Raw genomic sequence first — 27039 nt, 5'->3', positions numbered from 1 at the left:
GTTCTTATTAATTTGTGTGCAAACCCTTCTCCTTGGGATACACTGAGACAAGAATACCAGTTTTGGGAATTCTGCTCAAGATAAGAGAGTTAAGTGAAGTAGAACAGCCCACTCAGCTCTTAAAAGTGCTGAATAACAACCAAGAAATCTAAGTAGAGTAAGTGTATTTTGCCAGCTCAGTTCTGGACAAAGAGACAACCACAAACTGGCAATAACTAGGAAAGGGATCCCGAATGGGAATGTAGCACATGGAAACTCCTTTTAGTTGCTCATATAAATTTAGCTTTCTATGTTTCTCTGGGCACTTGTATTTAAACCTCAAAGTTCTTACTCAACTCTGGTCCCCTAATCAGAAATGCTGAAAAATCTTTGGCCAGTGTTATCAAAATCAGAGACTTATGGTCTATTTTCACTTTGTTAAACATTTCTCAACTACATTTTAATCTATATAGCATTAAAAGTCTTCTTTTCCCCGTGTAATTTAGCTTTGTAGGGTAATTAGTCTTAGTTGTAAGCCTACACTTTTTTCCAAGATAACCCATTTTTAGGAAAAACTGCCTAGTCTTGTGAGATTCTGACAGTAATACCTTGCCAAAAGAACTACTTCTTTCCAGAGGCTTAGAACGTTTTTTTTTTTTTTTTTTTTGTTTTTTTTTTTTTTTTTTTGGTTTGGTTTGTTTTGTTTTGTTTGTTTGTTTGTTTCCATATGAGCTCCTTTCTTTTTGGAGTATCTTTAAGGGAATAACCAGTGGATTCTTTCTACCTTTACTCTTTGGGTTTGATAGATATAGGAAGTTTTCATTTATGATAGCTTAAAATATATTATTCAGACTTTTTTTAAAATCATGGGGTGTTTTTTTATAGTGATTTTTAAACTATTTCTCCTTGTCCTTTCTTTTGGTTCTTTTTGATAATCAAATAGCTTAATTTTCTTCTATTTTAAAAATCTATTGATTTTATTCTAATGTTATCTTGCTGTCTCAGGGAATCACTGATATCTGTTTGTCCCTTCCTATTTTTAAGTTCATTTCTAAATTTAGTAAATTTTATCATCTTCATTTCAAGCTATTTATTCTCTACAATCTTTTCCTCTAAAACTTTTGTTTCTTATCTTTCTATTCACTTCTTTTTTGGTATTCATATAATCTATTAGAAAAATCTTTTTTTTTTTTTAATCTGCTTGTAATTGTTCTGAGTCACTTAATCTTTCTTTTAGGGGATATTTAGAATCAAAATAATCTTTTTTATACAGTTTGTGTTTTCTCTGATTTATTCCTGCTCCTAACTTTTAATTAGTTTTGGAGTTTTGTTCCACCCTAAGCCTGCTCGCCCGGCTGAGTTTCTAGGTGGAGTGGTCTCCTGGAGAGTCCCCTGTATTCGGAGAAATCCTTTGGCTTTTGGACTTAGGTTGAAGTTTAGAAAGCTGTGTCTTCAGGGTCCTCTCTGGCACCTCAGACCAAAGTAGCACCTGGGCCTGTGTCCTGTTTCAATCCACTCCCACCTGGTTAAGGCACTAAGGCATTCCCCGGCTGGTTAAGCCTCTCTTACAGAGGCTCCAAGGCCCTCCTTGTGAAGGTTTTTATTCACTGTGAATCTTTCTCATTATCTTGGGGCTTTTTCGGGGAAATCCTTCACTGTTGCTGCCCAGAGAGGAGGAAACTGAGGCAAACAGGGTTAAGTGACTTGGGTGTCACAGCTAGCAAGGGTCTGAGGCGGAATTTGACTTAGGTCTTTCTCATTCCAGGCTCAGCACCCGCACCACCTAGCTGCCCACTGGGGTTCATAGCTTGGGGCAAATACAAACGCTTTACAGAAATATAGATAAAAAAACAAGTAGAGAAATATTGATTACTTATAGCTAGAGTGGGCCTAAATGACAATACTGTCCCAATTAATTTACATGTTCAATGCCATGCAAATCAAACTACTTTAGTATTATTCTGTAGAGGTAGAAGAATAATAGCACAATTCATCGAAGGAACAAAAGGTCAAGATTCTGCACTGGAAAAAAAAGGGGCGGGGGGGGGGGGGGAAAGAGGAAGCCAGCAGTGCGGGGTTTTCAAGCTGCATTACCAAGTAATGATAGCAGAGTGCCACTGTGCCAGGACCCACCACAATTCTTCTGCCTTCACTATTACGCACGCCTCCTGCCGGAACAAAAAAACTACCTCCAGGCCGTTGGAGTGAAGTTATTTGGAGTTTTAAAAAGCAGTAGTTTTCCTGTGCTCCCCTCTCTTATTGTACATCCACCAGGGGGCTGCCTACCGTGCTTACCCCCCTTCTTGGCTCTAAAAGGGAAGAGGGGGGTCACCCCCCAAAAAAAAGCTACAAAAGAAAATCTCTCTGAAGAGGCATTTAAGAAGTCACTGAGATTCCGGTCCAGTGCGAGCTCATTGAGGGCAGGGACAGCATCTTTGCCATCTTTGTATCCCCAGCCTGGCTCACGAAGCGAGCGATGGTGCACGCCTGTTGACTGACAGGGATGCAGAAGGCTGGGAAGTGGAGATGACCTTGGCCTGAGCACGGATCACGTAAATGTAAATAACCAAAGCTCATAAAAGTATTGGCGGCACCCTTTCTTCCCGCCCCTCCCCCTTCCTAGGCGGCTCACCAGGCTGGGAAAGGAGAGGACTTTGATCACAAACACAGACTTCTCCCGACCGTGCGCTTCTAACCGCAGCTTATCAGGTTGATGTAAACAAGCAATGTCCACGAAAGTATTAGCAGTACCCCACACACACACTTTCCTGAGCACTCAGGATGGCAAAGGAAGGACTTTGACCGCACACACGCACACACACACACGCATACACGCGCACACACACTTCCTCTCAGCTATGCGGGGCTGACAGCCGCTTACAAGTAGCACAGGCTCGCCGGCTCGGGGGGAGTCGCTGCAAAGAACTCTTTGCACTAAATTCGCCTCCCTCCCTTCCCGCACTCTCCTGCAGAAGCTGAAAGCCCCCAGCCCCGGGTTATTCCTTGTCTTAACCCCGGACGGTGGCCGGCTGAAGGCCTTCGCTCCCACGGCTCGGGGGCCTCTGGGCCCTCAGACAATTGCGGGGCATCCTTGGAGCGCCTCCGCGGCTCCTCCTGCTTGCCTCTCTCCCCAATCCCGGGCCGTGTCCGGGGCGGCGCAGCTGCGGCGGCTGGCAGAGGAGGAGCCCCTCGGAGGGTAAGTGAAACCGCAGTCGCGGCCCTTTGCTCGCTTAACCTATGGCTGCTGCCGCTTCCCGGCTCCGCGGCACGATGTCGGCCGCGGCTCTGCTGGCGTGTAGGCGGCCGCCTCTTCCCGGGAGCCTCTGGAGGAGGTAAGCGTGGGGAGCGCGGCTGCCCCGGGCCGGGCGGAGAGGGCCAGAGTCCGGCCCTGAAAGCTAACGGCCGGGCTCAGCCCCAGCTCTTGAACCGCTGACATTGCCTCTCCGGCCCGGGAGCCGCCGTCCTCCCGTTCTCGCCTTCCCACCTTCTGGACAGGTTTTGGTGGGCATTACCAGAAGCCAGCTGCCCTGCCCCGTTCTCTCTTCCTCTTACTGTCCGTCCTCTTTGTTTTTCTCCCGTCCCCTCTCCTCCCTCCCTCCCTCCTCCTCTCCTCTCACTGCCTCCCTCCTCACCCGTAGCAGCACCCTTCCTTACTCTTACTGCCTGTTTCGCCCGCAGAAAAGGTCTGGTTGGTACTGAGTAAGGTTGTCTTATGGCACAATGGTCATAGCTTTGGTTTGGTCTCCGAAGGCAGGAATAGAATGCAAACCGGGGCGTTACAAGGAACTAGATGTCAGCTCCCAGGAGTGCTCGGTAACGGAGGGCTCTGCATTTGTGGGGAATTCAGAAACAAGTCGAATTAAATAACTCCTGAGACCCCTTTCAGTCTGTCACTCCTTAGTTAGGCAACCATTTAATTCGCGCGACCCCAGTGTTTTCAACCATCACTTGGCGTTTGCTGCAGTCCGGAAAAGCCCTTTTAGCTCAAACACTGACTAGGGCCTTTGACTGCGCCAGTCGGGGCCCGAGCGGGTTTCTCCCACTGCAAGGGCCTGGCGTCCGGAGCCGCTGGCCCACCTCAAAGAAAACCTGCACCCCCGGGGAACAGAGCAAGGCATCCGAAGTGGCTGACCCGTACGGCAGGGTTAGGGCACTACGGACTAGCTCCGTCCGGTCCTAGATTCACCCCTCCCCCCACACCCGCCGCAGAGCAACTGGGGCTTTACTGAACTTTACTTAAACTCCAGTTTCCTGGAGCTCTACCGAGACTGGGTTGTATCACTCATTCCCAAAGGAAGCTGAGAAATCTGCACTGGAAAGCAGAAATCAGAACTTTTTTTAATTGTTATTTGTTATTTGCTGTACTTTGAGTTCTGACTTGTCTCCTTCCCTTCCTCCCCACTCCACATTTGGAAAGGCCCGCATTTCATGTAGGGAATCATACAATACGGTTCTTCCTATGGAAGTGTATAACTTTTTAAAATGTTATTTTCCCTATGTATATGTAAAAACAAATTTTAACATTTATTTGAAAACTTTGAGTTCCACCAGGAGAACATTGTATACAGTAACAGCAAGACCTTGTGTGGGGCAGCGAGGTGGCGCAGTGGAGGGAGCACCCGCCCTGAGGTCAGGAGTTCAAATGTGGTCTCAGACTGGGCTAGTCCCTGAACCCCAGCCTCAGAAAAAAAAAAAAAAAAAGCCTATGATAGACCTAGCTCTTCTCAGCAATGCAGTGATCTAAGAAATTCTAATAGAGTTGGGATAGAAAATGCCATTCACATCCATTAATGCAAATTAATTTAAATTATAGAGACTGAATTTATACTGTTTTTACCTTTTGGGTGCGTTTGCTTTTGTTGTTTTGTGTTTTTTTTTCCCTTGTTGTTCTGATTTATTTTATAACATAACAAATATGGATATATGTTTAAAATTATTATACATGTAACCTGTATCAGGTTGCTTGCTGTCTTGGGGAGGAAGAAAAAAAATGTGGAACTCAAAATCTTATTAAAAATGAATATTAAAAACATGTTTTACAAGTCATTTACATGAAAAACATGTATAAGTAATTAGAAAAATAAAATACTATTTAAATAAAAAAAACCTTTGCATTCTAGATTCTCTCCTTTCCTCCCTCCCCAACATCCACTCATTGAGAGTGTTAGCAATTTGATATAGTTAGACATGTACAGTCATGTAAAACAGGTAAATAGCATTTTCCTTCATAAGTCCTTTATAGTTGATTTGAATTATCATATTTTCAGAATAGTTTAGTCATTTACAGTTACCTTGAATAATATAGTTGTTACTATATGCACCTTTCTCTCTATTATATGCATTTTTTTTCTAAAACCAACCTGTTCATCACTTCTTTCAGTATAGCTTTCCATCACAGTCATGTACCAAAGCTTATTCAAACATTCTGCAGTTGATGGGCAAACTCTTAACTTTCCAATTCTTTGCCATCCCAAAAAGAACTGCTATAAATATTATAGATTCTTTTCCTTTTCCCGTTCCCAATCATCTTGGGAAAGAGACCTAATAGTTTTATAATTTGGGGGCAGAATTCCAATTTGCTCTTTAGAATATTTGGATGAATTCACAATTCTACCAAAAAATGTATGGGTCCTAGTTTATCCACATAGCTTCCAACAACTGTAATTTCCTCTTTGATCATGTTAGCCAATTTGATTGATGTGAGATGGTACCTCAGAGTTGTTGTAATTTGCATTTCTCCAATCAATAGTGATTTAGAGAATTTTGTATATATGGTTTTGATTTCTTCTTCTGAAAGCTGCCTTTCATAGCCTTTGACAATTTATCAGTTAAGGAATGACCTATTCTTATGAATTTGACCCCATTTTCTGTATATTTGTGATTACGCCCTTTATCTGAGAAACTAGTTATAAAATTATTCTTCCCCCAAATTTTCAGCTTTCCTTCTAATCCTTGCTACATTGGTCTTATTTGTGCAAAACCTTTTTAATTTAATATAATCATAATTATCTGTTTTATATGCCACAGTACTCTCATTTCTTGTTTATTCACAAAGTCTTCTCATCCATAAATCTGTTAGATAATATCTTCCATATTCATCTAGTTTACTTAATAGTGAATGGGAAGTTCAGGGGAAATTAGCACTTCTTGTGTAAGGCCTTGCTGAGTCCTTTTTGAGGGCCATTCATCGATTTTGGTGTCCATCTTCACCCAAGGCCCACATGTAAGGCTTCCAAGAAGCTTTAGTGTCCAAACCTGCTAAACTGCCTCTCAGCAGATGGCTTAACCTAGGTTAAGGGTAACCTGTGAGTCAGGGGAATGGCTACCCAAGCATGTAAGCTTCACCCATCAAATGGACAAATGAAAACAGTTTGTTCCAATGACCTTGAAGGTGGCTGAAGCAGATGCTGTGGAGGGCCAAGAACCTGGTCAGCATTGAAGACGCCAAGGTCATCCCTGGCCAATGCTGGTTGAATTGACTTTTGATTTGCCACTGGACTTTGATGACTCTGGAAAGGGGGAGTGAGACTGACAATTTTGTGCAACTCTGCCTCATTTCAATTTAATTCACTGGAAAGTCAAGACATCACCCCATGATATGAATGGTCCTCTTTGAAAATGGAGAATGAACAATAACAATTTACTCATGACATTTCCCTTTATGTCTAGATTCCTTATCCATTTTATTACTTATCTTGGTAAATGGTAAAAGATACTGCTGTATACCTAGTTTTTGCCAGACTGCTTTCTATTTTTCCTAGCAATTTTTATCAAATGGCGAGTTCTTGTCTCAAAGCTAGGTTACTATAATATTTACTACTGCATATCATATGCCTTTTATATTCCATTGATCCACTATTCTTTTTCTTAGCCAGTACTAGATAGTTTTGATAATTACCCCCCTTAAAATATAGTTTAACATCAGGTACTACTAGACCTCTTTCCTTTACATTTTAAAATTAAAATTAAAATTCCTTTGATATTCTTGACCTACTGTTCTTGTTTTGTTGCTATTTATTCTAGCTCCAAAAAATAAGTTTGGTAGTTTAATTGAGATGAAGCAGAATAAGCAGATTCTTTTAGGTAATATTGCCACTTTTATTATATTGGTTTGGCCCATCCATGGACAACTAATTTGTTACTATTTATTCTAGCTCCAAAAGTAATTTTTGATAGTTTAAATGTTATGAAACAGAATAAGCAGATTCATTTGTTAAATTGTCATATTTATCATATTGATTTGGCCCATTCATGAACAGTTAATTTATTACTATTTATTCTAGCTCTAAATAATAATTTTTGGTAGTTTAATTGAAATGAAACAGAATAAGCAGGTTCATTTAGGTAAAATTGTCACTTTTATTATATTGGTTTGGCCTATCCATGAATAATTAATATTTCTGCAGTTATTTAAATCTCACTTTATTTGTGTAAACACTGTTTTATAATTATGCTTATTACATTTAAAAATTATATTTAGATAGTTCCTGAGTTTGTCTTGAATAGTACCCTGATATATATCTATTGTTTCAGTTATTTATTTATTGATTGATTGATTGCTGAGGCAGTTGGGGTTAAGTGACTTGCCCAGGGTCACACAGCTTGGAAATGTTAAGTGTCTGAGATCACATTCAAACTCAGGTCCTCCTGACTTCAGGGATGGTGCTCTATCCACTCTACTACCTAGCTGCCCCTTGTTACAGTTATTTTAAATTAAATCTTTCTTGTTATTTTTTCTTGCAAGGTTGGGTTGGTGATATGTAGACATGCTGATAATATATATGGGTTTATTTTATATTCTGGTACCTTACCTAAAATAATTACATATTTCAACTAGTTTTTTAGTTGAATCTCTAGGATTTTTATATCCCATACACAAGTAAATTAGAAGAGTGTGGAACACTATCAGATTTATGGTTAAGTGAAGAATTTATGAATAAACAAGTGATAGTATTATGGCACATAAAATAAATAATTTTGATTACATTAAATTAAAATAATTTTTGTAAAAATAAAACCAATGTAACACATTAGATGGAAAGCAAAAAATTGGGGGGAAAGAAATTTTATAACTAGTTTCTCAAATAAAGAGCTTAATCACAAAAATAAAGAGAACAACTGAGTCAAATTTATAAGAATATTAATCATTCCTTAATTGATAACTTGTCAAAGGCTATGAACAGGCAGTTTTCAGAAGAAGAAATAAAGGCCTTAGTTTATTTCCTCATTGCCCATCCTGATTGCTCCAATTTCCTTTTTTTCTTTTATTGTTATTGCTAGCATTTCTAGTACATTATTTATTGAATAATTGTGGTGATAATGGGCATACTTGTTTGATTCCTGACTTATTAGGAAGGTTTCTAGCTTATCCCTGTTACAGATAATACTTCTTGTCATTTTAAGGAAAAATTCATTTATACCTTTGCTTTCAAGGGTTTTTAATAAAAATAATTGTTGTATTTTATCAAAAACTTTTCCTGTAGCTATTGATATTGATAAGGATCAGTCAGGATAGTTGGAGTCTCTGTAAAAGAATTTCAAGGAACAAGTTTGTTCTCAGTCAAGGCAGATTTTATTGTGAATAGAGAGGCAGACTTGGTCCTTAAGGGACTGGCAGTATACTAGGATAAAGGTCTCACATTTACGAATTTCTGAGCCATTAGTCATGGCTGAATTAATTCTTACGAAGGCAGTTAACCACAAGGAACAGAACAAGACATGTTTGCCCATCCATACAAGTGCAGGAGACTTGGGTCTATTACCCAAAGGTAGTTGTTTTCAAACTGAAATTCTGGGGTTCTGTAAGTCATATCCAGGGGATCTCTTTGTCCAAGTAGGGTCCTTGAAGATAGAGATCAATTGCCCCACAAGTTTTTTCTTCAAATAAATAGCTCTAGTTCTTTAGCCTCTTCCCTATATTAGTTATTCTCTCTTGATTTCTGCTATTTTCTCAATGAGACTGGATTTCAATTCAGGCCTTCCTGACTCCAGGTCCAACACTCTATCTACTGTACTACCCAAGTTGTGAAAAAGAACCCATTTTCTACCTGAATAGTCTTCTAACTCTGAAGATCTGTTACGATAGGAGCTACTATCTCTTGAGTCAGACCATACTGTTTTTGAACATTTTTAATTATTGTATTTATTGTACTTTAAGGTTTGAAAAACTCTTTTATATATCTTATCTCATTTGATCCTTAGAAGTTATGGGTGAGTACTATTTGTGAGTACTATTCAATTCAAAATAATTTTTTTTTATCAAAGGCAAAAAAAAAAAGTCTTTCTGTTAAAGAGCTTAGACTTGATGAGAGAGGATTATGTTTATTTTATAGATAAAGAACTTTAAACTCAGAAATATTGTAACATATCCAAAATCATGCACTGGTTAAAAAAAATAGTCTTAGGTGGTAGTCAACTCCAGATCTCTTCTGACTTGTAAGACTAGTTGTTTCCACTATTGTTTTTTATTCTTTTTTTTAACTAAACACAAATCTACCTCTCTCCAACTTACACAATAGTATTCCATTACATTGACATATCACAACTTGTTCAACCATTCCCCAATTAACAATTTCTAATTCTTTGCCAGCACAAAAGTTGCAAAATATCTTTGTATATGTAGTTCTTTCCCCTTTTTATGGTATCTTTGGAATACACTGATGTATCATAAATTATTCACAGTTTGCTCTTTGGGCATAGTTCTAAATTAGTTGGATCAGTCCACAACTCTACCAACAATGCATTAGCATTCCAATTCTCCCTCATCTTCTTCATCATTTATCATTTTCCTTTTCTGTCATATTAGCCAATCTGATAGGTATGAAGTGGTACCTCAGAGTTATTTTACAAATTCATATTTTCAAAACAAGCATTATAGAAGAATTGATTATTCTCAGTTCCCTGGAGAGAGGACATTGGAGAAACAAGGACAAGAATCAGGGAATTTCTACAGAAACTACAGAGACATAAATGTTAGTAGCAAAAGAGAAACAGTGATAGAGCAATTCTGATTTCTTTAATCAAGCTGAGGATCTAGTTTGAGCCTAAGAATCACCAGAATTAAAAAACATAGGATCATGTCCCAAATGAAGCTCATTATCTTTTCTTCAGACCTTTCTCACTTCCCAACTTCCCTATTTCTGTAGTGGGTACCAGCATCCTTCTAGTTACCTGGGTTAGAACCTTTAGCCACCCATAACTTTTCCCAACTTATGCTTCCCATAACCTCAGCTACCAAGTCTTGTTCCTTGTATACTTTAGTCTATGTGTATTTTACTCACAGAGCCACCATTCTTATTTAGTCTTCATCACCTCTATCTTGAACTATCGAAATAGCCTTCTAATGGGTCTCCCTGCCTCCACTTTCTCCCCATTATCCCATCAATTTTGAAAAAGATCTTCCTAAAGCACTACTCTGACAGTGCTACTTCGTAAATAAATTCTTGTGGCTCCCTCTTTTCCCTGTGACAAAACAAAAACTTCTATATTTGGTTTTTAAAGCTAGTCACGATCTGACTTTAACCAACTTCTCCAGGTTTTTTCTGTATTCACTTCTCATAGTCTGTGTTCTCTCCAAACACCCCACTTGCAGGCTACCTTCCATATCTGCATCTTTGCGTCTCTGTTACCTGAAATACCCTCCCACTTCACTTCACCATCACAAATCCCCTGAATTCCCCAGTACTCTGCTTAGATACCATCTCTTTCATTTGTTTATCCTGATCCCATTCCCCATCCTTCAGAACCAACCCAACCACACGTCCAGAGGCAGCCCTTGCACCCAAATACTACATCATCATGACCCTAGACTACACAGGAGTTTCCAGTCAAAAAAACATTTATTAAATACTCACACTGTGTCAGATGTGGTGTTAAATATTGGGAATGCAAAAAAGAGACAAAACCTGGGTACTTGCTCCTTGACATGTCCTTATAAACCAGTTCCGCCTCCACCACATGAAGTCTTGGATTATCCGCTAAATCACTTGATCAAGGCAAGATTGTAATTGAATGTTAATGCTCCCTGCACTATGGTTGGGCAAAGATCCAGTAAGCCTTGGAAATATCAAGGAAGCAAACTTCTGGCTTTTTAGTGCAACAGTGGGGAATCTAGGATTAAGCCTTCTGCCTTGTTATTCACAGATTCTCCAAAAAGGAGAAACTGCGTAAATTCTAATATCAAAAGACTCCTGGGTCCCAAGCAATAGATTACTGCCCCAGAAACGCTATGGCTCTTACAGTTGAGAACATTTCATTGTCAATCTTAATTTAATAAGCATTAATCATTTTAATAAGGCAATTATTTACTATGTGAACCCATGGAAGTCATTTAATTTTTCTAGGCCTGTTTGTTCAACTAGAAATTGAGGGAGCTCCCCTAGGTGGGCAGCTAGGAAGGCTCATCTTTGTGAGTTTAGATATAGCCTCAGATACTTACCAGATGTGTGGTCCTGGACAAATCACTTAATCCCATTTGCCTCAGTTTCCTCATCTGTAAAATGAGCTGGAGAAGAAAAAGACAAACCATTCCACTGTCTTTGCCAAGAAAAATCCAAGTAGGGTCATAAAAAGTTGGACAACTGGGGAAAAAAAAATGAGGTGAGCTCCAAAGCCTGGAGTCCAAAAAACCAAAAGTTCAAATCCAGCTTGAGACACATAATACTCGTATGACCTGAACAAATTATTAACTTCTCTCCATCTTAATTTCTTCAGATATAAAATAGGGATAATAATAGCACCTACATCTTCGTGTTGTGAGGGTGAAATGAGGTAATAGTCTTATTATTTAACATATTTCTTAGCATTTTTTGTTAAGTATTTATTTACTTCTAGCTCTACAGTATGTGGTAAGATTTATTTGCCTTATTGCATGTACATGCTAAAGTTGTACATCTGATACTCTTGATCCTCCTGAATATTTTACTACTTTTTCTGAGAGACTATGTTTGGATGATTGTAAACACATTGACAAGATGAAGCATTCTAAGGATGGCAAAGGAAAAAGCTTCATCACTGCTGCATTTAGAATACAAAGACCTTGGATCCAATATGGTCTCTGCTACTTAGTTCTTTCTTGGCCCCTGGCAAACAAACCCCTTCCCATTTTTAAGCTTCTTGTCCCTTAGCCATAACATAAGGAGATTGGACATCTAAGGCCCCTTCAGCTCTAACTTGGATGAATTAGAAAGCATCATTGTGGCCTGAGTAAAGTTCCTTACTCTGTTCCAAAGAGCATAAAATATAATTGGTTTTATGCTGCCAAATAGCTGCCTGTAATTTGGTTTAAGGTCAGGGCCCAATCCTCAAGTTTGCTGTTTTGGTGGTAGGTAGTATATTTGTTCCCTTAGCCTATGCCCAGAGTTTGAATCCCCATCTCACCATTGGCATTTTGTTTTCCTTTCTTTGCAAAGATTTACAAGTAAAATGTGGTTCCTGTTTCTGCTTTGAAGCCTTTATTTCTCTTTTCACTCAAAATTCTTCCTGGGTTGAGATGAATGTCTATAAGATTTCACTTTTTTCTTGTATTTTAGGTTAGTGTGATTGACTTCTTCCCATTGATTCCTTATTGGAAAAAATAACAAAAACCTCAAACTGTTGTTCACTGTTAGCACATTGGAGGAAACATTTACAGTATAGCTAAGGGGTCAGTCAATATTGCTTTGGAGGGTTATCAGGGGTCATTAAAAATCATTTTATAAATTGTCACATCCTTGAATGTTTGTAGGCAACTTCCAGCCGTGGGTTTTCCAGCACTTCAGTTGCACATGACAAATATGGCTCTGAGAGCCAGTCAAGAAGACTTTGAAAGGGCAAAGGGGCAAATAAAGCTCTTGAAGGAGGATCCAGGAAATGAAGTGAAGTTAAAACTCTATGCGCTGTTTAAACAGGTAAACAAAGTATGTTCTTTTTTGGGGGGGAGGTGGTAATTAAAGGTAGTTTTTTCTTTTTGCTAAATAAACTTTTTTGTAATTTATTATTATTTTCCCCAATTATGTGGAAAAATAATTTCTCTTCCTCCCTTCCTTCTTTCCCTCCTCATTGAGAAGGCTAGCAATTTGACATGTTTCACATGGGCAGTCATTCAAAAGATATTTCCATATTAGTCGTATTGTGAAAAAAACACAGATCAAAAACAAAACAAAACAAAAAAAATAAAGTTAAAAAAGTATAATTGAAGGTCATCAAATGTAAGTAGTCAAATCAATAAGCATTTATGAAATGCTTATCCCGTACCATCTCTGTAATCCAGACATTTCCCCTGGCTATCTGCCATTCCAGGAATGCTCTCCTTTCTCATCTTTGCTTCCTATCTTCCTTCAAGCCTCAGCTTAAATCCCATCTTCTAAAGGAAACTTTTTCTAAAATCTCTTAATTCTATAACCTTCCCTCTCTTGGTTATTTCCTAATTGTCCTAATTGCTTGTTCACTAAATGGTGTGTGTTACCTCAGACAAAGTGAGACCTGGAAAAGACTTTAGCTGCCCCTTGACACTTAGTAGTGTTTGATAAAAGTTTGTTGATTGACTGTTGAGTGCTGTATTACAAGTACCCAAAAATAAAAATTAAAAAAAAAAACACAACCTAACTTTTCCCTTTAAGGATCTCAGTCTAGTAGGGGAGAGTATTATCTACTTTCCTAAAATTTGATTTAGAGTTCAACTTACTGGCCTCCTATGATGAAGAATTTGGTTTCCTTTATAAAACAAGTATTTTCAGTGAAAATATAGTCAAAAATATTTTTGGAATATTTTCATATATGACCAATTATAATAAATTATTTATTTATTAATTATCCTTAAATTGATTGATTATGCTTTATATCAACTTATCCAAATCCTTTGTTTTTATTGTTTTCCTTCTCAGAAAAGCATGATATGGTACCAAGTACCTCTGACACCTAAAGCTATGAGATCCTTGCAAAAAAACAATTCATCTTCTGAAATCAGTTTACTCAATGTATTTGTTCTCTTTACTTGTCTCAGAGGGATTTTAGTAAAGAAAGTATATTGTGAATTCCATATTTGTGACCCCTTTTCACCTGAGAAATTTTTGTATGATTCCCAGGTTATAGGTATGTAAAATAGGTATACAACTAAGCAAACATTTATTGATAATAAATCATAATTTCATAACCTCCACATTCAGTTGCATGACCTCATATAGGGTTGCTACCCATAGTTTAAAAAATGTTGCTTTAAGGAAGACATTCGAGCACCATGATTAGAAAGTAGGCTTTGACAAGGAGGAGAGGAGAATTTCAGTTTAGGATTAAGAGGGCATCTAGGCAGCACAGATAGAGTGCCGGTCTGAGTTAAAAAGTCTTAGCTTCCTGAGTTGAAATCCAGCTTCTGACACTTCGTATCCTGGACAAGTCACTTAACCTTGTTTGCTTGCTGGAAAAGGAAATGGCAAACCATTCCAAGATCTTTGCCAGGAAAACCCCAATAGGAGTCACAATATAACTGTCAGGATATAACAAAAAACAGCTCAACAATTACAACAAATGTTTAAGGTTAACCACTTATTGTTCTTGCTGTTCTGAGCCCTCCACCATCTACTTTCTTCCCTCCTTTTCTCCAAAACTCCCAAACAATGCTGGTCATGAAACCAAATCAACTAGGACCACTCCAAATTAATGCTTCTCAAATTCAATTTAGCTCCCCCTGCTACCCTTTTATTCATCTAGATTTACTTCCTATCATATTCTCCTCACCAATCATTCCAAACCTTCATCTTTCCCCTCAACCCCCCAGTCAGTTCTGCCTTCAAAATGTAGTCTTTCATCAGATAAGCTCATTTCCTATTTTATTTAGAAAATTGATCCTCCTAAAGAGTCTCCTACCTCAGATATCTCCTTTCTTTGGACCATCCTTCACATACTACCAAAATAATCTTTCTAATAATCTTAGATATGTCATTGCCTTGTTTAAACTTTCTTTTTTTATTGTTTTATTTTTTCTGGTTATACATGTGCATTTTTAACACATTTCCTTATGAATCATGTTGGGAGAGAAAAATCAGGACAAAAAGGGAAAACCACAAGAGGAAAAAAAGAAAAAAAAAAAACAGAAAAAAGAGTGAACATAGCATGTGTTGATTTATATAGTTCTCTCCCTGGGTGCAGATGGAGTTCCTTGTTCAAACTTTCAATTGCTCCCTTTACCTCTTGGAAGATCCCTACTATCTGGCTCTAGCCTACCTTTCGAGTTTGTCTAGCTCCGACATACACTTGTAATTGAGGGCTGACACTGAATTTTTCCTGCACTTATTATAGGCTACTGAGGGGCCATGTAACTCACCAAAGCCTGGAATGCTTGACTTCGTCAACAAGGCAAAATGGGATGCGTGGAATGCTCTTGGCAGCTTGTCTAAGGTGAGTCACAGTCAGTGCTACTGTCAGTCCTTTCCCTTCTATATATTAAGAGATCTTTTCTCGGTGACATTTGCAGTTCAATTGCCTGAGCTCAGTGTTCCCAGCTCTGCAGCCCGACTCCTTTGCTGCTCTATATGATGCATTCCTTCATTAACAGAATTGTTATTTCTCCTAAACTATCTAGCCATATTTATCTATTTGTCTGTCATCTTTCTTCTAGGATAGTGCCAGACAAAATTATGTGGATTTAGTATCAAGTCTGGTTTCCTCTCAATCCTTAAGCCAAGAGACATCTATCGATAAAAAATCTGAATATGAAACCCTAGTAGTCACCAGGGAAGACAATATTACAAAGATCATGTTAAACCGCCCCACCAAGAAAAATGCGATTAATAATAAGGTAAGGACTAATTATACTTAAATAGTACTTTTATTATTGTTAATTCATTCCAGTCATGTCTGACTTTTCATGATCCTACCTGGAGTTGTCTTAGCAAAGATACTAGAGTGATTCACCATTTGCTTCCCCAGCCCATTTTACAGATGAGGAAACTGAGCCAAACAGGATTAAATGACTTGCCCAGAATCACACAGCTAATAAGTACCTGAGTCAAAATTTGAATTCAGGAAGATGAGTCTTTCTGACTCCAGGCCTAGCACTCTATCTGATGTACCATCTAGCTGCCCTTCCACTCTCACTGCTGATGTCCAACCCTTCACTGCATCCATTGTGAGTTTTCATGGCAAAGATACTGGAATAGTTCACCTTTTCCTTCTCCAGCCCATTTTACAGCTGAAACAAACAGGGTTAAGTGACTTGCCTAAAGTCACACAGCTAGTTTGCCCTTTACCTTTTTTTTTCCCCAAAAAACCTCTCATTTAAGTACTATGGACTTTCAGAATAGTCAGTGTTTTTCAGATAATCCCTTATTGTGATCTGTAAAATACTATTCAATTAGAGAGGGAAGTTTTTTCTTCCTCTTCAAATAGACTTTTTGCAAATAGAGAAGTAGTCACTAAACCCTGAGTCAGCATTTAGAACTTGTGAGTTCCCAAATTTTGCTTTTTAGTAAACAACATGGTACAGTAGGAAGAGAGCTGATGCTGGAATCAAAGGATCCGGGTTCAGATCTGATCTCTGACACTACTAGCTTTGGACATGTCATATAACTCCCCTTATCCATAAAATGAAGGTGTTGGTCTAGATAGCCAGTATGATCCCTTCTGGCTTTGTCTCCTGTGATCTGCCAGGAAGAAGGAAGGTGCTCTGAGACCTCAAAGATACCCTTTAAAATCAAGCAATGATTAGGGTGCATTAATCCTAATTATTAGTATTTTTATTGAATTGTGAGCACAAATTGAACTGCTTCCTGAATCAATCCATCCTTCATCTTTGGTTTTCCCATCATTGAATTATTCAAATTATACAAAAATTTGTATACAAATACAAAAACATAAAATTATACAAAACAATCTCCGTAGCATAGGAAAATCCTAGTGTGGCATCTCTTTCTACCAATAAAGATTATAATCAGTCTTTGACTTAATAAATAAGTCTTAGAAGGTACCTCATGCACCAGTCCCGCAGGTAGTAAGTACTCAAAGCAGTATTTGAACTCAAGTTTTCCTGACCCCAAGCCCACCATTCACTCCACTCTGCCTCCCTACTTCTGCATCATTGAATTGTTCATCCCCCCATTTAAAAAACAGATCCCTGAAGTCAGAAAGAACTGAGTTCAAATCTGGCCTTAGACATTTAACATTTCCTAGCTGTGTGATCCTGGGCAAGTCACTTAACTCCAATTGCCTTGGCAAAAAAAAAAAAAAAAAAAATTAGATTGAGCAGTTAGTTGTCATCAATATTTATACACTAGAATGAGACATGGTTGTACACCTTGTCCATTGGATTCATACTCTACAGTATCATAAATAATAAATAATAATAAAAGAATATTTATAAACAAAGTCTAGATAAAATAATTTATTTAAATATCTTAATTCTCAATATGTTATCTCTGTTTTTCCCAACACTGCTGTGTGTAACTGTACTAGTCTTTCTTTCCCCATCCCAGAGAATAGTATTGTCAAATTCAAATAGAAACAGGGGATAAGGATCCTTACATAAGCATCCCTGCAGGCCACACATTGACTTAGAAAACCACATATTAATATTTTCTACATTCTGTTTATTTTTATTTGATTAAATGTTTTACAATTACATTTTAATGGGAGTGTTGGGGGCCATGGGTCATGTGCAAGGATCAACATATTGATCCTTGATCACATATTACATCTCACTCATGTTGTTTATGAGAGACAGCATGGTAGAGTATAAAAAGAACAGAGCTTGGAATTGCAGGACTTTTGAGCTCACTTCATGTCTGCATGACCTTGGGAAGCACTTAAGATTTACTGTCCTCCTCTGTAAAATGAAGGGAAGATGGCCCCTGGAGTCCTTTTCTTCCAGTACAGGACCACTGTCCTCCAAGTCATTTTTCTGTCAAACCATATATAAACATCAATGATATCAGTAAATTAGGATGTTGCTGTTGAGTCCGCCTTCTCTAGCTCAATTTACAAATGAAGAAACTGAGACAAAGAGTGTTAAGTACTTGCCCAGATCACATAGCTAGTTAGTATCTGAGCTGGCTCTGAACTCATGTCCTCCTGACTCTAGGGACAGCACCCTGATCTCCTAAGCCACTTAACTACTAAACCAAGAGAGTTCATGTGGAACTAAAAAAAGTTAGAAAATGAACAAATTAAAGACAATCCCCCCCAGTTAAGTACCAAATTAGAAATTCTGAAAATCAATGACAAGATTAACAAAATTGAAAGTAAGAAAACTATTGAATTAATAAACTAAGTGTTGGTTTTAGGAAAAACTCAACAAAACAGATAAACCTTTGCTTAATTTGATTTAAAAAAAAAAAAAAAAGGAAAGAAGAAAAACAAATTACCAGTATATAAAATGAAAAGGTTATACATTAGTGTATAACATCAACAAAGAAGAAATTAAAGCAATAATTAGGCACTATTTTGCCCAATTGTGCCAATAAATCTGATAATCTAAGTGAAATGGGTGAATATTCAACCTAAGAGAGTTTAGCCCTCCTCCTGGATAAAGACCAACTTGGGACAATCTGTCCCATCAGCTTGCTAACAGAGAGGCCTTTAGTAAAGCCATTGGTTGATGATTCTTCTCAAAGTTAATTCTTCCCTTCTCTCCCAACTCCTATAGATGTATAATGAAATTATACTAGCCCTAGAAGCTGCGGACAAGGATGACTCGTCCCTAACCGTTCTCACAGGTATTCTGTTTTGTGGGACATTTGGATAGTTCCCTGACCTGTGTGGGAGGTTGAATTATAAGACCTGAAGGGTCCTTTCCAACTGCAAAAATTCTATCGTTCTCATCCACTGATGCTAGGGAAATAATTTTCTTCCCACATTTTGTGTTGGAATTCTCTGTATTTTGGCTTTCAGACTTCATCGGTTGTAGTGTCTATAAGAGGAACATAAAAACAACATTTTGCCTACTCACTACCAAATCAGCGCCCTGTGAATCTAGATAAATGGGTTGCCATTTGTGTACTTAGGTTTTAGAGAATTCACTTTACCTTTTCTCTGCTTCATTCCTCCAAATCTGATGTGAAAATATATATGACAGGCCCTATCTAGGTGTGAGAATATGTGGGCCACATATAGGAAAGCCTAATCAATTTTTTAAAATCTTTTAAGCCATTCAACTTTATTTTCCTCCCCTCCTTTGTCTGATAGGAATTCTTCATACAATCTAGTAACATAATATAAAAGCATGTAGTTATAGGTAGATTCAAGTAGTTTAAAGATTAATATTTCATTAGCATTAGTGCCTGAAGTTGTATTTTCCATTTTTTTTTGTTAGTTCTACTGTGTTGACCTCGAGTCCAGAGAGGATTTCTTTAAGATCTGCCTTTTAATCTTAATAATTTATTAGGGTAGTCTTCCGGATATAATGTATTGAAATTCCTAATTACAGAAATAATTGAGTTTTATACATAAAAGGGCGTTAGTATTAGAATGACCATCAATTTTATCTTTTTATTCAGTAATAGTTACTCATAATTATATAGTAGTTCAATGATATTGAATGTTTTCCTTGTGTCCCTACTTTACAAGTAAAAAATTGAACCTTCAAAGGGTTAAGGGACTATGCCAGAGTGACACAACAAGTTTCAACAATCAGGATTCGCTCTAATACTTAACATGCAACAAGAAAATTGGATTTACACACATATATTATATCTAGGTTATACTGTAACACATGTAAAATGTATGGGATTGCCTGTCATCAAGGGGAGGGAGTAGAGGGAGGGAGGGGAAAATTTGGAAAAATGAATACAAGGAATAATGTTATAAAATGCATGTGTACTATCAAAAAAATTTTATAATTATAAAATTAAAAAAAAAATCAGGATCCACATCCTGGTTTCCATACTTTCTTGATGCATCACACCATTATAGGCAACTTCATGAATTTCTGTTGCTAAAAAATAAAAGTAAATTAATTCCAACTTACTAATGATTAAAGGATTTTGAAAAATCTCGTAAAATAGCTATTTTTTCAAGAACTGAAAGAAAACCCAGATTTTGGAGATTGCAAACCATCTATCCCACCTATTAATAAAACAAATACTGTGTATTTGCTCTGTTGAATAAACCATGCTGAATGCCAAAGGAGATAAAAAGGAAATAAGTTCCCTAAGAAGCTTATAGTTTAATAGGAGAGATGAGACATAAACAACAGATAACATAACATGCTATTTATATTATGCATATACATATTAACTTAACTAAATACACTTTAATTATGTGCCATAAGAGTGGAACTCTGGAGAAAGGAGGGAGAGATATAGGTAGAAATGTAGGTGAGATGGATACTAATAAAAATGTATTGAGGTCAGATAAGCTAGAAATGTCTGCTGGTGGGGAGACGTCTTTGAGCCAAGCCTTGAGAAATGGGCAGCATTTAGTTAGGAGAAACCCTGGGAAATAGCCCGTAGCAAACAGAAGAAGAGAAGGTTCAGGGCAAGTTTAGGGCATGACTGGTATGTTGGGTGTTTAGAGAATAGATAATATTGGAAGATAAAGCTAGAAAATGAAGATGGGGCCAGGTTATGGGAATATCAGGCTCTGGAATCTGCACTATTATTAAATGAAAAGTGAAGAACCAGTAAATGTTTGTAAATGATACCACAATATATTGTTAGGAAAAAAAAACAACCATCTGATAGAAGTATACAGGGTAAATGGGAGGCAATTGTTGCCTTATTTTAAGTATGTTGTAACATGAACATAAATTCAAGTGAAAGCTCTAGGAATGAAAAGAAGGGGGTGGAAAAGAGAGACAAAAGAGGAATTGTCAGGAATTGAAAATTATTTATCTAGGGAAAAGAAGGGAAAAGGAAGAGTCAAAAAGGATTATCGTATTGAACCTGGTAGCTAGAAGAATGGAGGTTCCATTGACAGAAATATGAAGTAGTTTTTCTTTGGGAATACAGATGATATTGATAGTGATAGATAGTGATAGGAGGAAAGAAGATAAGGTCATTTTTAGACCTTTTATTTTTGAGATGCTAAACTGGAATTCAGAAAAGAAAATTGGATAAAGACAAATTTGAGAATCATGCATGTGGCAATAGTATATGAAGTACGGGAGTGGATTGGATCACTAAGAGAGTAGAGAGAGGGGAAAAACTAAAGACAGGATTTTCAGAAATTTCTACATTTAAGAATTCTAGGGGTTCTCAAACTATGGACCGCAGGCCAGATGCGGCCCACTGAGGATGTTTATGCGGCCCGCCGGGTTATGGCAAATGGGCTGAAGGGCGGAGACAGAGTGTGAGCTTTTGTGTTTATTACAGTCCGGCCTTCCCACAGTCTGAGGGACAGTGAACTGGCCCCCTATTTAAAAAGTTTGAGGACCACTGTTAGGCAAAGGAAAAAGATCTAGCAAAGAAAACAACAGAATCAGAAGATCATGCAGTGTCATAGAAAAAAAAAAAAGGGCAAAGATTTGGGAGAAGGTGATCAACAATATCCAATACTATAATGTTTAATTTCTCTTTATATTTTGCCACCTTACTCTGCATAGTGTAATAGAACATAATATTTGGTCCACTTTAAAAAATCTTTTAGAACAAGTTGTGGTATAGGCTATTATGGTATAAAAAATGATGAACAAGATGCAGAAACACCCTGGGTTTCAACTGACATAAAGTAAAATGAACAGAACCAGGAGGACATTGTACACAGCAACTTGTAAGATTGTACAATAATTAGCTATGAATGACTTAGCTGTTCTTAGTGATACAGTGATCCTAGACAATTCTGAAGGATTTAGGATGAAAAATGCCATCCACCTCCAAAGAAAGAACTGATAAGTCTGAATGTAGATCAAAGCATACTTTATTTCACTTTATTTTTCTTATTTTTGGTCTGTCTTTTCTTTCCCAACATGACTAATATGGAAATATATATATATATATATATATATATTTATACATATACATATATATACATATGTATATATTATATACATATATAACCTGTATATAACCTATAGCAAATTGCTTACCTTCTAATGAGAGGGAGGGAAGGGAGAGAGAATTTGGAACTCAAAATTTTCAAAAATGGATGTCAAAGGATGGCTACATGGCACAGTGGTTAGAGCACTAGCCTAAGTCAGGATGACCTGAATTCAAATCTGGGTTCAGACACTTAATACTTACTGGCTATGTGATACTGGGCAAGTCACTTTACCTCAATTGCCTAGCCAAAAAAAAAAAAAAAAAAAGGCAGCTAGATGGTGCAGTAGTATGGAGCACCAGCACTGGAGTTAGGAGGACCTGAGTTCATATACAATTTCAGACACTTGACACTTATGAATGTGTGACCTTGGACTTACCCCCCCCCAAAAAAAAAGAAGTCAAAAAATGTGTTTACATGGGGAAAATAAAATATTAAATTAAAAAATTTTAAAGCAAAAAAATCAGAATATATCCCCCCAAAACGAACTATATTTATTAACTTTTAACTTTTAATTTAATTTAATTTAATTTAATTAACTTAACTTTTAGTAATCATAGTCTGGGATTTTGCCTAGAATATAGACTCTTAGGCAAATCCTGATTTAGAATAGATTGATAATCAAAGAAGAGGGTGTTAGACTTTGGGAGAGGTACTTAAAGTGGGAGAACCAAGTCCTGTTTTCTCCAATTTACCCTCTTGACTTCTAGATATACTTCATATAAATAGGTAGAAGATCCTGTTTGTGCATAGCTAGATGGATTCCCAGTGTTCAGCCCCCTGCTAAGTTCAGCCTGAGAGTAAATATTTAGCCTACTGAAGAATAAGTGCCCCTGGAAGCTTTGTTCACTGGGCCTTCTGCTCCCCAGTTGGTTGTATATGGCCTTTGTTCTTGAAGAGTACCAGAATGACATCACTATGCTGGAGTTGAGTTATGGTGTGTCTACCTGTGGCTCATTAGAACAATTCAAACCCAGAATGCTCTGCCACAGGTCTAACACAAATAGTCCATATGAACATTTGGGGTAAAATCTCTCGTTTTTGTGCATTTCTTTTGGGCTAATTCAGTCTTGCTTTGCTCATGGAGCATAGCACCTTCTCCCTACAGGGGAACTGGAACTTGAAGTCAAGAGGATCTGAGTTCAAATCTAGCAGCTAAATGCTAGCAATGTAACCCTAGGCAAGTAACTTAACTTCTGTCTCCATTTCCCCACCTGTAAAGTAGAGAAAGCAATAGCATTTACTACTAAGGATTGTTGTGAGGATCAAATGAGATGAAATTTCCAAAGTATTTGGTAAACCTCAAGGTGCTATGTAAATCCTATTTATTATTATTTCAAGGAGTCTATGAATTTGAATAAGAAAAAATACTCTTATTTTCATTAATCTCTAACTAAAATTTAGAATAAATCATATCACAAATATAAATAACCCACAACTTACAATCAGATGTCACTGCTGATATTGTTCACCTAATGCTGTATTAATTTTGAATTGCAAATAAGATAAAAAATCACACTCTACTACATATCTCCTAACCATTTGAATGGATTCTCTCTCAAGAATAAGTCATTCCATTTTTTTCTCTTCCTCTAGATATATAGGCTAACTTAACTACACAATGTTTTGGCCTTTTTTCAATTTCCTGATTTCCCAAAATCAGGCAATTGGTTGTCATGGCATATACTCCTTCTCTCCTAAATACTTTTTAAAATCTGATTTATTTTCCTATATCTCCACATGAGTTTAAATTTTGGTCTCCCATCATCTTCATTCTAGGTAATGTTAGTGTGCCTTAAATAGCTGATAATGAAAGTCACCCTTCCTTTGAAGTTCTAACTCACAGGGCCTATATGTTCAACTTTGGAACTTCTTACATATTTTTATCAATCCCCCATTATTAATATCTTATAGTTCATTTCAGGCTATTAGGAAGAAAAATATGTCAAGATATATGACCAAAAACAAATGTAATTCTGTAATTTATCTGTTGTATTTTTCCTTCTGAAAATCTTTTATGGTGATATTGATTTTATTGGTTTTAGGAAATGGTGATTATTATTCCAGTGGGAATGACTTGAGTGATTTGGCAAAAGTTCCACCAGATGAAATTCAAAAGAAAATTAAAGAAGGCTTTGTGTTACTAAGGTAAGAATAACATTTACTTGGTTCTAAAGAACCTTTCTTTTTTTCATCAGAATTGTACTTTTGTGAACAGAAGTAAAAACTTTTCCTCATATATCTATTAAGAAGACTAAGTAAGCAAACCAGCATAGTTCTTTATTTTTAAATTATATTTTTATTGTTAAATGTTTTTCAATTACATTTTTTAAACTTTTAATAATAATATTTTTAAATGTTGAGTTCCAAATTTTCTTCTCTTTTGTCCCTTCACTCATGGAGAAGGCAAGCAAGAGATATCATTTATACATGTGAAGTCATACAAAACATATCTCCCTTGCAAATACACACACAAAAGCAAGAAAAATAAAGTTAAAAAAAAACATAATTCTTTAAACTGCTCCCATCTCTTATTTGACATTCCTATTTTTTGCAATTTGTCCACGTAAATTTGATTAAGAATCAATTGATATATTTCTTTTTTCTTTTTTTTTTAATTTTTAATTTTTAATTTTTTTATTTATTTATAATATTATCCCTTGTATTCATTTTTCCAAATTATCTCCCCCCTCCCTCCACTCCCTCCCCCTGATGACAGGTAATCCCATACATTTTACATGTGTTACAATATAACCTAGATACAATATATGTGTGTAAATACCATTTTCTTGTTGCACATTAATTATTAGCTTCCGAAGGTATAAGTAACCTGGGTAGATAGACAGTAGTGCTAACAATTTACATTCGCTTCCCAGTGTTCCTTCTCTGGGTATAGTTATTTCTGTCCATCATTGATCAACTGGAAGTGAGTTGGATCTTCTTTATGTTGAAGATTTCCACTTCCATCAGAATACCTCTTCATACAGCATTGAAATATACAGCGATCTTCTGGTTCTGCTCATTTCACTCAGCATCAGTTGATGTAAGTCTCTCCAAGCCTCTCTGTATTCCTCCTGCTGGTCATTTCTTACAGAACAATAATATTCCATAACCTTCATATACCATAATTTACCCAACCATTCTCCAACTGATGGACATCCACTCATCTTTCAGTTTCTAGCTACAACAAAAAGAGCTGCCACAAACATTTTGGCACATACAGGTCCCTTTCCGCTCTTTAGTATTTCCTTGGGATATAAGCCCAATAACAGCAAAGCTGGGTCAAAGGGTATGCACACTTTGATAACTTTTTGGGCATAATTCCAGATTGCTCTCCAGAATGGCCTGATTCTTTCACAACTCCACCAACAATGCATCAGTGTCCCAGTTTTCCCACATCCCTTCCAACATTCGTCATTATTTGTTCCTGTCATCTTAGCCAATCTGACAGTTGTGTAGTGGTATCTCAGAGTGGTCTTAATTTGCATTTCTCTGATCAGTAGTGATTTGGAACACTCTTTCATATGAGTGGAAATAGTTTCAATTTCATCATCTGAGAATTGTCTGTTCATATCCTTCGACCATTTACAATTGATATATTTCTTGAGGTAACAAATAGCAGATTTTAGCTGCATTCAATGCCTTCTTCCCCTGAGGAATTCATGACTAGAACAACTTACAATGATCAAGTCTTCTGCATGGGTCCCGTTTTATTTTCATAAAAGTTTTTAATAATATCTTAAATAATAGTGTTAATAGTCATAATGTTAGTAATCAAAATGATAATTGCTAATGTAACTAATAATCTTGTCTTTTAATAATAACTTGATAATTTTTTTTGTTTGAACATTTCAGTGGGAGAAGGGGGCCCATGTGTTCCTTCTAGGGTCTCAAATTCCCACTATTAGGACACTGTAGCATGATACTTAAAAGATAATTCTTAGCTAAAGGATCACAGTCTCTTAATAGACCATTGGGTCAATATTACCCTTTGACATTAAAATTTTGGAGTCTTGAATTTTGTGGAATACACACAGACACAAACATATACACACATCCAAGGCCGTGTGTGTCAAAATTGTAATGGAAAACCTAATGAAAATTTACAATGTCAGATTTTTCAGACACCTTTAACACCTTACCTAGATGACTATCTAAAATGAATACAATGGAAGATCAAAGAATATTTAAAATCAATGTAAAAAAATAGGCTGTTGTATTGGACACTCTTCATCTGATCACATCCATTAACTCAGGCTTAGAAATATTTCTGCTATATTATATAACTTCATTATTAATGTTCTGGGGGTAAATGTAGATTATTATTGTTTTTCTTTCTTTGTCTTTTAGGACATTTGTTGATCATTTTATAGATTTCTCCAAGCCCTTAGTTGCTGTAGTAAATGGCCCAGCTGTAGGAATCTCAGTTACACTTCTTGGGCTATGTGACATCGTATATGCAACTGACAGGGTAAATTATATTTTCATTTCTGTTTTTAAATTATCATTATTATTAATATAATACTTTGTCACAGTGGTATAATTACTGAATGAATTGCACAGAATTTTGGTGGCTACATTTAGATTTCCAGAGTCTGTTTGTTTGTAATAAAAGCAACTTTTTGTTTAGAAGATGAATGATTACCCTCCTCTTTTTTTTCCATGAAAATTAGCTGATTTGTTCTTAGTGAAGCACGCTGTTCAATATATTAGTAGCCTATATTATTCATTCTTCAGTTCTAAGACTACTTTATAAAAATATTGCTTGATAATAATACAAGATTTATCATAAAAATTATGAATGAATATAATCAATTACTTTGTAATCCACTTCTCCCAAGTATAATCTTAGAACCATAAGATGTTAATGCTATAATCAACTTTAAAAGTTATACAATCAAATCAAATGAGATAAGAGAAAATAGGCATTGGAATAAACATATATACCACACCTATTATGTGCCAAGCACTATTAAGTCCTTTTTTAAACAAATATGATCTTATTTGCTTTTCATAATGGTTCTCTGAGATAGGTTCTGGGTCTCCTTTTCTAATTGACTTTCTTTTCATAATCTTCTTGGATTGCTTTTTTTTCTTTAAAAATTTTTTTCTCAATCT

At 36.7% G+C, this 27039-nt stretch overlaps 1 protein-coding gene across 2 annotated transcripts in view; it reads left to right on the top strand.

Annotated features, from left to right (window-relative positions):
- Positions 1–2651: 2651 nt before the first annotated feature.
- ECI2 (enoyl-CoA delta isomerase 2) overlaps positions 2652–27039 on the top strand; it is a 33044-nt gene continuing 8656 nt past the window's right edge. Inside the window, exons 1-7 of one of the 2 annotated variants that reach the window (XM_074270778.1) lie at positions 2652–3175; positions 12704–12866; positions 15253–15351; positions 15572–15751; positions 18593–18662; positions 23967–24069; positions 26272–26392. In XM_074270778.1, the coding sequence (XP_074126879.1) occupies positions 12744–12866; positions 15253–15351; positions 15572–15751; positions 18593–18662; positions 23967–24069; positions 26272–26392 (696 nt within the window). In that variant the 5' untranslated portion in view covers positions 2652–3175; positions 12704–12743. Of the gene's footprint in view, positions 3312–12703; positions 12867–15252; positions 15352–15571; positions 15752–18592; positions 18663–23966; positions 24070–26271; positions 26393–27039 lie in introns of both variants that reach the window. The other variant, XM_074270771.1, reaches the window with a different exon arrangement.

The sequence above is a fragment of the Sminthopsis crassicaudata genome, chromosome 1 (genome assembly GCF_048593235.1).
Source record: "Sminthopsis crassicaudata isolate SCR6 chromosome 1, ASM4859323v1, whole genome shotgun sequence".
In the NCBI taxonomy this organism is placed as follows: Eukaryota; Metazoa; Chordata; class Mammalia; order Dasyuromorphia; family Dasyuridae; genus Sminthopsis; species Sminthopsis crassicaudata.
Note: the sequence above shows the minus strand (reverse complement) of the source record. Positions and strands in the feature narration are given on the sequence as shown.